The sequence below is a fragment of the Thalassophryne amazonica genome, chromosome 20, assembly GCF_902500255.1.
Source record: "Thalassophryne amazonica chromosome 20, fThaAma1.1, whole genome shotgun sequence".
Lineage (NCBI taxonomy): Eukaryota > Metazoa > Chordata > Actinopteri > Batrachoidiformes > Batrachoididae > Thalassophryne > Thalassophryne amazonica.
The window spans coordinates 44,444,130-44,457,125 of NC_047122.1; the positions used below are offsets into that span (position 1 = coordinate 44,444,130).

Here is a 12,996-nt window from a genome sequence, read left to right on the forward strand (position 1 = left end):
CGTTCAGAAGAGCTGCGCTGTGATGCGGTGCACTGACGCAATCACTCACACTGTTCACTTCTTTACGCAACTTGACGAGTTGCACTTGCCATCTCGCGCACCATCAGGCATCAGCGTGCATCAACACGTAGTGTTGGCGAGTAGATCGTGCAACATTCACAGCCATTTCACACTTCACGTTCAGTCTATACCGGTTCATAGCAAGTTTACTCACCAGTACGACACACTGCGTACGGGTGCGTGAATCAAAGTCATGGAAGTGTCGGGGCCTTTAGACTATATAGTAGTTATCAGGTAGGGATAATGGCAAATACTACCTTTTTTAATGTAAATTTATGATTCATTGTGGCAGTTTACCATGAGATTTTTAGATTTTTTTTTAATTTTTTTTATGACAGTTGACGTTTAGCTTGGTTAAGTGTCGTCTTTATTAAGTGTTCAATAGTCTTGCCTGAAATGGTTTTAGCATGAGGATTTTATGTAATTGTTTCAGTGCTAGTGGACAGTAGTAGTAGTAGTAGTAGTAGTTGTTGTTATTGTTATGAATACCCCTGTAAACAAAAGTTGAGGGATTGGTGGAAATCACCCTGTCCATCTGGCCATGAACCTTGTAAATGCAAGTCGTCTCAGTTTGGTGGATTTTGGTGAAACATCTCACAGTGGTAGTGCACCACGTGAAGATATGAGTGGAGGTAAATTATTCCATTCCAGTGTCTTCAACTGGAGATGCAGAGGTTGAAAGGTTAGCTTTAGCATCCCAAAAGATTTACTACCTCCAATATGCAATAAAAGGAACTAGTATGATGATGTTATAATTTTGTGACCTTGATCACGTCTCCAGGTTTGTTTGTTTTTGTTTTTGTTTTTTGTTTTTTCTTATTGTCTGTTGTTTTGTGTTTTGACTGGCAGCTGCAGTCAAAAACAACACACTGTATCAGTGAGTTATGACATGAATAGTTGGGCCCATAAATATTTCACCATTGCTGACATTTATTTTTGTGGTTTGTTAGTGCATATTAGAGGTGAAAGCAGTAATGACTGGGATTGATCTCAAAGTGCAGACTTGAAACTTTCATTTGAGGGTAACTGCATCCACCGCTTTGATGGCCTTCCCACTTATTGAGGTGAAAAGGTTTGTGTGTTCCAATGATCCTGAAAGCAATGCCATTGGGAGTTCACTCTCTCAGGGCCATCCATGACAGAAAGGTCGAGGGTGAGTTTCCAAGCTAAGAGCGGTTCACCACCAAGTCATCAGTGGCGAGTCATGTGGGCGGAAGATGTGGATTGATATGGAATCATGTGGCACAACGGCTGTGAAGGCAGCAGCAGGTCTTCAGGCTAAGATCTTCTTAGACTGGACTAAGCTTTCAGCACTGTCAAGACTCATGTGTCTGCTGCTGGAAAAAAAAAAAAAATCATACATTAAACTAACTCCGACATCCAAGACATCTCAGGATAAGTCTTTTAAAACTGATCTAATTCAATTCAATTTATTTTTTTTTTTTTTCAATTTATTTCCTTTATATAGTGCCAAATCACAACAGAGTTGCCTCAAGGCGCTTCACACAGGTAAGGTCTAACCTTACCAACCCCCAGAGCAACAGTGGTAAGGAAAAACTCCCTCTGAGGAAGAAACCTCAAGCAGACCAGACTCAAAGGGGTGACCCTCTGCTTGGACCATGCTACAAACATAAATTACAGAAACAATTCACAGAACACTTCACAGACGAATATACAAGAATTGCTGTTGCACAGGACAGGAGGGTCGCCAACACAAATATAACTCCCATCTCTGGATGGAGCTGCACCTTAAACAGAGGAAAAAATAGAATCAGGCATCAGAAAGACAAAAAATACTGTATAATTTGCCAGCATTAAACAACAAGAAAAACAGAAATACTAAGGTGATCGCCCGCCACTAGCCCTAAACTTCACTTAAAGACCCAGAATTTAGGTAAAGTTCAGGCCGCAGCCTGCTTCAATTACTAATAAATGAATTTAAAAGAGTAAAAAGCATAAAACAAAACTGTACCAGTATGCTAGCCATATGAAAGGGAAAATAAGTGCGTCTTAAATCTGGACTTGAAAATCTCCACAGACTCTGACTGTTTTATTGACGCAGGGAGATCCTTCCACAGAACAGGGGCACGATAAGAGAAAGCTCTGTGACCTGCAGACTTCTTATTCACCTTAGGGACACAAAGTAGTCCTGCACCCTGAGAACGTAAAGCCTGGGCCGGTACGTAAGGTTTAATTAGGTCAGCTAGGTAGGGAGGTGCCAGTCCATGAATAATTTTATAGGTTAGTAGCAGAACCTTAAAATCTAATCTCCCTGGGACAGGAAGCCAGTGAAGGGATGCCAAAATGGATGTAATGTGGTTGTACTTTCTGCTTCGTGTCAAAAGTCTGGCTGCAGTATTTTGAACCAATTGGAGACCCCTAATGCTAGACTGCGGTAAACCAGAAAATAGAACATTGCAGTAGTCCAATCTAGAAGAGATGAACGGATCAGGGTCTCAGCATCAGCCATAGACAGGATGGGATGAATCTTTGCTATATTTCGCAGGTGGAAGAAAGCAGTCCTCGTAATATTTCTAATATGGAGGCCAAAGGACAACGAAGGATCAAAAATTACCCCAAGGTTCCTCACTTTGTCAGTGTGATGTATGACACACAAGCCTAGGCTGAGTGTTAACTGGTCAAATTGATGCCGATGTCTCACTGGACCAAGAACCATCATTTCAGTCTTATCAGAGTTTAAAAGTAGGAAGTTTCTAGACATCCAACTTCTCACTGCTGCAAGGCAATCTTCTAAGGATTTTATGTGAATGAGATTACTAGCAGTTATCTAAAGAACAAAGTCAAAATTAGCATGTACAAGACGGCTGTCCTGCCCCATCTTTAACACAGATCAGAAACATGGGTCGTATACAGGAAGTACCTTAGCCAGCGGGAAGTCTTTTCTCACTGGTGTTTTTGTAGCATTGTGACAATTAGGTGGGAAGACAACAGAGCCAATTTCAGTGTCCATGATTAAGCCAAGTTCATCAGCATTGAAGTAAGCACCAACAGGAATAATTGGGCAGGAACATCTTAGAATGAACGTCTGTCTACTTCCAAAACAAAGCTTTTACAGTTGGCTCGAAGAAGGAAAACAAGGGATCCTCAAAGCAGCACTTCAAGGCAGCAACATTGACATGAACATATGGGAAACACTCATCCAGGGAAGAATTCCTGGTGATCCCTAGTTCGAGAATCAGATCACTTTGAACAGCACAGGAGGAAATGAGTGGAAGAAAGGCGCGAGCGCTCCTGTCTGACGACTCATGCATGCTCCACTTACGTACGTCACTGCCCTCCTTCTTCCAGACTTCATCTGTGTTGATGCAGATGTTGAGCAAAACATCCACTAGAGGGCACTGCAGACCCCTTCTAAAATGTGTCTGGCATCATCACGTGGCATCGGTCGAAGAAGTGGTAATAATGTTTCTACTGCAAACAAACAAACAAACAAAAAACCCTAAAGTGTAGGCAGCAGTGTCAGCGGAGGTGCTTTGTGTGGCCATGGTCGTGTGTGTATGTCGACCAAATACTACTTTTCACCCACTTCCTTTGGACTCAACAGTTTTGGTGTTGTCCTTGAGTTGTGTTTTTTCAGCCATATCCATTTTCATATCTAGCATTTGCTGCAGATATGCTACACTCTGTAAAGTTGCCACAGTGAAGTTGCAGGCGTAGTCATGTTGTACTGCAGACGAGCATCAGTTCCTAAGCAACGGTCTCCGAGCCAGATTGTGAAGCTTGTGTAGCAGCCACAGTGTGCTGTTCGTTTTCTAAACTTGTACGACAGCCTTCGACTTAATGTGCTTTTTGTGATAAAGCATGGTGTGTGGTTTGTATGCTTCCTAATGTTTACCACATCCTTAATCAGGGATTTGATAAACAGGATATTGGTTCCTGACACACCCTCTTTTATCAGGCGATATTCGGATGCAAATCCGAATATCGGTCACTGTCACTTTAGAGTCACTTCAAGGAGAAAGTTGTTTTTGTTTTGTTTTTTGGAAACACTTTTGTCTTCGCTCCTGCTGTGCTTTAGAAAGGTAATTTCTGGTCTCTTTAGAGTGGAGAAGAAAAATATGTACCTGAAAAGGGGAAAAATTTAGACTTTTTAAGTTTCTGGGGTGTGTCATGTCTTTGCATATTATGTCTTTGCCTCTGTGCCACTTTTCTCTCACTGTCTCTGAGTTATAAAAATAGTCAGCACCCATTACAGCTTTCTGAATAAATGGTGTGGTGGTTTATCATTTTTACCCAACACAATGCTGTCGCGATGGTTTCTAAGTGCCAGTTATGATTTCAGATCTCTTCTGCCTGCTCAGCTGTTAAAGATAAACATATGACTGCTTCAGGTGTAACTGCATCGCTAAACAGTGTTTTCCTCTCTTTAAGTAATGACAAAGTGAAATTGCTGCCAAGATTTTGGTGGTTTAGACTGCATGTTTGATTTCAGTTATCTTTCAATGCAAAGGAATCACATTTCAGACTTTCTCAGGTGGAAAATACTACAGAATGTAAACAAGTCGTGAGTTTGCTTGTCCTTATGTGCATGCATTTGTTTTTTGTCTTTTACCAGATGAATCCTCACACCTAGCCCTCAATAAGCTCAAGTGCCCCCACTGTAACTATATAGCCAAGCACCGTCGCACACTAAAGAGGCACCTGATCATCCACTCAGGCGTGCGTTCCTTCAGCTGCGACATCTGCGGCAAGCTCTTCACCCGCCGCGAGCACGTAAAGAGACATTCCCTGGTGAGTACAAGCATACGCAGGACTCTTCCGTTTTAAAGTTGTTTTCAGTTGGTTTCAGCAGTGTGTTTAAAAAGGGATTAAAGCTCAAATCCTTATAATAGCTTTTATTTCCATATAAGCAAAAGCATTGGGAACACTGCACATTCTATTCCAAATCAAAGCATGAACAAAAATTTATCAAAATTGTTGGTATTTTACAGAAAGTGAGGAAAAAAGAATATTAGGCGTAGCAGTGTCTGTATTTTTCTTTCTGTAAAAAAAATAAATAAACGACCACGTGTCAAACAGGTGGCCCTTACTTAATATAAGGACGAAGACAGCAAATGTACGTGCTGGTTGTCGTACATTTCTCTCTGAAAATCTGAGTAAAATGGGTCGTTCCAGACATTGTTCAGAAGAACAGTGTACTTTGATTAAAAAAATTATTGGGGAGTGAAAAACAAAGAACTGCAGAAAATGACAGGCTGCCCAATAAAATGATCTGAAATGCTTTAAAATGGCAACCAAAACCAGAAAGACTTGGTAGAAAACAGAAAACCACCATTCAAATGGAAGGAAGAATAGTCAGAATGGCAAAGACTCAGCCAGTGATCAGCTCCAGGGTGATCAGAGAAGGTCTAAAGTTACCTGTGAGTGCTGTAGTAAGAGGGCACCCCAGTCTCGTTTGAACCCTGTGTGATATTGCGGGATTTGACCACCTGTGCTCCGTTGTGCAATATATACACAGCATAACTTCACACAGATAAATGGTGTACTGTTTTGTTTTCAGCTGCCGAAGCAGTCGCAAAAAGGGGGGGTTCCCAGTGGAGAAAAGGTGAGGCAGATGGGAAACGTTGTGTCAATAAGTGTTAGCCTACACAGCTAATCACAGTAGCTCCGTTCTCTCACCTGCAAAACCGCCTAGACACGTTTGTGCTCCGGGTCATGTCCACTTTCCCACCTTATCGTCATTTTGTTTTTTTGTTTTTTTTTGCATTTTCACTTTGTGTATAATTTACCCAAAAATCCATTGAAAATGCTGTGGTTGGTCCCCCAGAAGTAGAGAAATTAGGTCATATGCGCCATATTTTACCCTTTTATTGCCTGCCCTCAAACAAGACTGTGGTGCACAATTAGAAGACACCTATGTAAAGCCAAGTTATGGGCAAGAAGCCCCCACAAAGCCCCACTGTTGAAAAAAAAAAACGACATGCTGAAGTGGTTACAATTTGACAAACAACACAATGACTGGCCTAAAAAGAAATGATGCATCATTTTGTCAACTGTTGAAAGCAAGATGATTCAGTTTTGGGGTCTAGGGTCTGCAGACAGTTTGTCAGATGACCCAGATATTTATTGCATACCAGGTATCATGGATCAGTTTGAATAAATCAGAATACTTGAAGAGGTCATGTTGCCTTATACCGAAAAAGAAATGCCCTTGAAATGGGGGTTACAAGAAGACAATGACCCCAAACACACCAGCAAGCGAGCAGCATCTTGGTTCCAGACCAACAAGATTAAAGTTATGGAGTGGCCAGCCCAATCCCCAGGCCTTAGTCCAATGGAAAACTTGTGGGGTGACATCAGAAATGCTGTTTCTCAGGCAAAACCAAGAAATGCAGAGGAATTGTGGACTGTAGTCCAGTTATCCTGGGCGAAAATTCCTGTTCAGTTACCAGAAGTTGCTTGACTCCATGCAACACAGATGTGAAGCAGTTCTCAGAAACAGTAGTTAGAGTGCAACTAAATATTAGTTTGATTCACAGTAAAGCTAAATCTTCAAGCATTTTTCAGTTTATACAGTACATATTCCTTTTCCTTCACTTTCTGTAAAGTATGAACACATTTTGATGCATTTTTCTTCATGTTTTGATGTGGAATAGAATGTGCAGTGTTCCCAGTGCATTTGCTTATAAGGAAATAAAAGCTGTTGTAAGGATTTTAAACTTTACTCACTTTTTATAAGCACACTGCTGTTATTTTGAACACAACTGTATTGTCATGTCATGAGGCCATAGAGCATTTTTTTTCTGTCCTTTAATGAGTTTGGTTCACTTCAGGTTGTGTGTCTGGATATATTTTATAACAAGACACAAGGTAGAATTTCCTAATGTACGGTGAACGGGTGGTGTCATTGGTGTGAAGGTGCACGAAATCAGTGCAAATAGAACCTTCCACCAGGCCAGAATTTTTATTTATTTTATGAAACAATGAAAAATATCAGAAATCTGTGATCATTTTGGACCATCTGCAGCTCACATCAGCACTACCGCACTGAGGCTGTGATGATCAAAGCTCAGGTTTTTTCTCATGTTTTTGAGATTTTTTCCCACCTTTTCTGCTGAACTCCACACATGAATCCTGAAGCACCTGTTAGGTACTTTTCTTGTAGCTGTAACTGGCTATAAATTTATTTTCACATAAAGGCATAACAACAGTCAGGGAAATGATTAAACTGTGATTCTGTTGAGTGAACCAGTGGACAGCTGCTCTGCACATGCTCATTTAAGCCTTTATGATCTTTAATTAAACACAGTTACAGATTTGTGGAATGTAAAACTCTTTTGTTTATGTAACGTTTCTTCCAGAGTTTAACTCTTTAAAGAGCAGGTTTGCAAAAAGAAAATAGTTCAGGTTAAACTGTAGCTGAAATAAGATCATTATTGAAGGAGTCATATCATGCAAAACCAGCAATACTGTGATGTAATTCAAAAGTTGAAAAATGCCGTGATATTAATTTCAGCTCATACTGTCCTCCCCTAGTAGCAGTGACCTTGGTGTCATTTTTGTTTCTTTGTTGTTTGTTTTTTGTGACATGTTTTCTTTTTTGTAAAAGAAAACATGGTTTTTGGAAACTGCCCCACTGTTTGTTAAAAAAAGCTTCTGAATACCTCCTGAAATTATTTTTATATTTTTAGTTCTCCATACTATTTTGAGTAATGTTTATGAAGCCTTACAAGCTTGCAAATTTGATTGCGTGTATGTGGACATTGAGTGAATTCAAACTTGCGACTCTCCTTTTCATTGCTCTACATGCTGACAGGTGCACAAGAAGGACAAAAAGTACAAGTGCATGGTGTGCAAGAAGATCTTTATGCTTGCCGCCAGCGTCGGCATAAGGCACGGCTCGCGGCGCTACGGCGTGTGTGCAGACTGCGCCGACTCACACCAGGCCACTCAGGGGAGCCTGGAGGGCATGGAATTCGCTCGCGAGGATGACTTTGAAGGCGAAGAAGTGGAGGACCTAGAGGGGGAGGAGCCTACTGACAACGACCAATCAAATTGGGGTGAGGGCAACCCTGGTGTTGCCTTAGATGAGGACTAAAATACATAAATTAAACAAGCTTGAGAAACAAATAAGTTGATGTTTAATATATATGTGCATACAAAACAACTAGCTGGTAAACAATCAACTCCAAAGTGCTATCAAACCTTGAGCTTACTTAATTGTGCAAATATATGACAAAGCGATGAGAAGAGGCTTGGATGGAGTGAAAACTCCAAGATGTACAGAATTTATTATTGTGAAAATGTGTCCAACGTGGGCCACAGCGCCCACTAGAGAAAGATTCTAACAATGAATATTATGGTAAATCAGGTTGTTTAGTGATGTATTTTTGTTTTGGGGGGGATAAGTCAGGCACGGTGATGATGTAGGGTTTTTTTTTTTGTTGTTTGTTCTTAATTTGGTTAGTCCAATCATCTAAAAAGAAATGTTAATTATTTAATTTATAAAGAGGTTATTATGGTCTTATCAAATGGTCTAATTTTATTTTTGTTTTTGTCTGCAAGCAGAAGCTCGGCAACGGCTGCTGCATCTGCTCTTAAAGTGTATCGCTTGGTGCTTGTAGAAGTACATGAAAGAAGAGCATTATTGCAGGCAGGAAGATTTAATTTTCTCTGTAGATCATCTTTAGTTGTGCAAAATATATAATATTCTGTTCTTGTTTTTTTTTGGTTTGTTTTTTAACCCTTTCCCTGCACAAATCTTGGAACCAAAAACTCTGTTTTGTGACTCTAATGTATCACAGCCATATTTATAATTAATTTATGAGGGCTGTGATATTGTGCCAAGCAGACCGCACACCAAGATTTTGCAGGAAACAGAAACTACTGAATATGCTTTAAAAGAAAAAAGAATAATAAAAAAAAAATTCACAGTGTGAGGCTTTTGTTTTTGTTTTTTTAAACAATGAAAAAAGACAAAAAAAGCAAAGGTGGAAACCGTTATTGCTAGCTTTATACAAATCACGGCATCACAGAAACACTTTATTATTATATTATTAAACAAAAGCATTTGACTTTCACTTAAAGCTTGAATTTTGCCAAATGACAGAAACGTTTGGTGCTGTAATGCTTGTCGCAGAATACTGGACCTACAGGCTATGTATGATGTTTATAATCATAAAGCTTAAACTGACTCAGTTATAAATGTAATCAGCTTAATCTACGTATAGAACACTGTTGTGCTACGGCGACTATCAGGTATGCTTTGCCATTGTTTATAAGCTTTTATTTAATGCGCACACACACCTTTTTTCTTTTTTTTTCTTCTTTTTGTTTTAAAGAGAACTACTACAGGCAGTACTTATAATTGACTTTATGAGGACCTAAGTGGACATGAATACCTGAACACATTTGTTTATATTTGGTACTGACTTATGTAGTAAGTGTGTGTGTGTATTTTGAATCACTTGAATGGTTGCAAAAGGGGGGAAGTGTGCTTAAAGATCTGCGTGATTACATCTGAAAACAACTCCTTTTTTATTTTATTTTTTTTTGTTCAGTAGAAGGTATGAAGAAAAAGTCATTGGTTTTATTTGATGTTAAGGTCTGCCAGGTAGGAAAACACTTTGTTCCACAAAAAGTGAAGCTCTATGGCGACTCATAGACATGCACTTATGTTTAAATTTTTTTTTCACTTCCCCATAAGGGAGTCTGAATGAAACTAGAAAGCTTTTTTTTTTTTTCCTTCCAATGCGCAACCTCTATTTTTTTTGACATTTTATTTAATATTATATTCGTATATATATATATATATATATATATATATATGGACTCCAAATGCAATCAAGACTGTTGATTTCTGTTTTGTCCAAGCAAAATTGTTTTAATTAATGTTGAAATATAATGTGTGAGAAGCCAGGTGAAAACTTGCTTAGTGTAGAGGGGAAAAAGTCCTTGCTCATGTCTAATTGTTGAGATTTCTTTTATGTTCTTTATGCTACAGTCGTTCACTTTACCTTGGATACATGTTTTAATTTGTCCTTTTCCACAGATGTTTCCTTTCTTTGTTGCTTTTTCATCGAGCACGTTTTCTAAAGAGATATGGAGTGTTTGCGGGTCAAAACCTTGGAACAGCAGTATCTGTTCATTTGCAGTGGAATACACAGTATGTAGTCAAGTGCTAATGATATATCATACAGACGATGTGTAATTTCCCTTTAGTCTCAGTGGAAGAAGATATATTTTAAGTCATAGGTCATCCTCTTCATGTCACTTTTACCTTCAAATCATTGTGGGAGGGGCGATATATATGTTAAGAATACGAGATAAAATATATATATATAAAAGTTCTATTATTTAATTAGTGGATTTAGTTAGCCACATTGACCTGTCAGCGCTACAAACCTCCAGATGTGGTGGTTTATTTCCGTGAAATTTAAACTTTCCGCTTTGTGTTCACACTGTGTGCTTGTCCATCACGCCATCCTGTTGTTTGTTCTTTTGATACTATTTTACCATCCTACTGATTTTACTGTAATGAATGAAACGCAAAACTATGATGTATCATTTTAGATTTTATGCTGTATTTGTTATATGGACATAAAAAAAAGAAGAGGAAAAAAAAAAGGCAAAAACACTACAGATGTAAAGCAGAGGTTTTTTCGTTCCCCGGCTGTATTTTTTTATGCTGTTGCAAAAGGTTGTATTTTTCAATTTCTCTCGAACTTTAACAGTGATGCAAAACTCGGGGCCACACCTCTGTGCCCTCCGAACACAAAGCAGATTCAGGTTAATCTTTTTACGTTTTTATCAAAGGTTTTCAAAGATGGAAATACATTCTCCTTTTTTCTGTCTGAATTGTACTACTGTTCCTCTCTATACTACATTTTACGAATAAAACTTTGATATTGCTTTAATATGTTTGTTGGTTTGTTTTCCTGCAGTAACAAATTAAACTCATTCCTGTTTTCTAAAATGACTGGAGGCTTTTTGTGCAGCTTTTTGGTGATGATTTTCAATGCAACAATATTTTTGGACCAGGGGAAAGAAAAGTCTGCAGTGCCTTTTTTTTTTTTTTTAAATAATCAATAAATTCACTTATGCAGACACAAGCTACTGACATCAGCATATTCCTTTTGCCTAAACCGACACTAGGTGGCAGCACCTGCCTTTGCATTTGTCACAATTATGTTTTGACACGTAAATACTGACAAAATAGTGACGTACAGTGTATAAACCTCAACCTACATTTGTAAGAAAACATTAAATATTGTCACGCTGTTTATACTTACTATAGTTCCGAAATTTAAAACAAGTTTTAAAACATGTTAAAACGAGTATTTGAGCTGTAGCACATTTTTCACTTTTCACACTTTTGTGCCACAGCTCTCAAACTGCAGTAAATTACATTTATGTCAACACATTGTAAATTAAATAATTGATGCCAAATATAAGGAGCTTAACTGGCAAACATTAAAAAAAAAATCAGCAAAATTAAAGCATACATCCTTAAAATTTATTATAAACGAGTTTATGATAAAAGTAATGTTGCAACTGAAACTAGTGACTGGTTTCAAAAGCAAGTCATTACATTTTTTAAGATTAACAATCCGATGGTTTACTGTAGAAAATGTAAAAATTGGATTAGATTTGCTATAATGATCTTGTGTGGGGAGTAAAAGGTTGTAGTGAAACCAGAGTACAGAAACTTTTATGAAGGCCCACAAAATTCCCTTCAAAAATTCTCCAAAAAAAAAAACAAAAAACTTCAACTTATATTAATGTAGTTGTAAAAATCTGCACGGCTGTGAAACATGCATGATCTCAAGACTGGGCACCTAAGTGGCTCTACTCTACTCTTATAATCAATAAATTCACTTCTGCAGACACAAGCTACTGACATCAGCATATTCCTTTTGCCTAAACCGACACTAGGTGGCAGCACCTGCCTTTGCATTTGTCACAAATTATGTTTTGACACGTAAATACTGACAAAATAGTGACGTACAGTGTATAAACCTCAACCTACATTTGTAAGAAAACATTAAATATTGTCACGCTGTTTATATTTACTATAGTTCCAAAATTTAAAACAAGTTTTAAAACATGTTAAAACGAGTATTCGAGCTGTAGCACATTTTTCACTTTTCACGCTTTTGTGCCACAGCTCTCAAACTGCAGTAAATTACATTTATGTCAACACATTGTAAATTAAATAACTGATGCCAAATATAAGGAGCTTAACTGGCAAACATTAAAAAAAAAATCAGCAAAATTAAAGCATACATCCTTAAAATTTATTATAAACGAGTTTATGATAAAAGTAATGTTGCAACTGAAACTAGTGACTGGTTTCAAAAGCAAGTCATTACATTTTTTAAGATTAACAATCCGATGGTTTACTGTAGAAAATGTAGAAATTGGATTAGATTTGCTATAATGATCTTGTGTGGAGAGTAAAAGGTTGTAGTGAAACCAGAGTACAGAAACTTTTATGAAGGCCCACAAAATTCCCTTCAAAAATTCTCCAAAAAAAAAACAAAAAACTTCAACTTATATTAATGTAGTTGTAAAAATCTGCACGGCTGTGAAACATGCATGATCTCAAGACCATGTTCTCAAGACTGGGCACCTAAGTGGCTCTACTTTTTTTTTTTTTAGATATTTAGATATACCTTAGTATATACTAGTATAGTTCTACCTTAGAACCGGAATATATTATAGAAGACATACCTTACTGAATTTTCATGAATCTCCTGATGAGGGGATGCATGCCTTTTACGCTCCCCTGTGAACTGTGTGACTTACATGCGGCCACATACGCTATCAGTCATCATCTGATGGTTATTTTAGATCCATATTCCCTCACAGTTTTGACACTTGGGCTGCAACAATCCCAAAGAATGCATTAAAACTGCAATTACCCTGGTGTGTGTTTTTGGTGTGCTGTAAACAGTGTGAGTGTATTTAGTTTAT

General features: G+C 38.1%; 1 protein-coding gene across 2 annotated transcripts in view; it reads left to right on the plus strand.

Annotated features, from left to right (window-relative positions):
• Positions 1–10,935, plus strand: part of zbtb10 (zinc finger and BTB domain containing 10) — a 55,420-nt gene extending 44,485 nt beyond the window's left edge. The window contains exons 3-5 of one of the 2 annotated variants that reach the window (XM_034160319.1): positions 4,637–4,812; positions 7,838–8,165; positions 9,828–10,935. In XM_034160319.1, coding sequence (XP_034016210.1) covers positions 4,637–4,812; positions 7,838–8,119 — 458 coding nt within the window. In that variant the 3' untranslated portion in view covers positions 8,120–8,165; positions 9,828–10,935. Of the gene's footprint in view, positions 1–4,636; positions 4,813–7,837 lie in introns of both variants that reach the window. The other variant, XM_034160318.1, reaches the window with a different exon arrangement.
• The last annotated feature ends 2,061 nt before the right edge of the window (positions 10,936–12,996 follow it).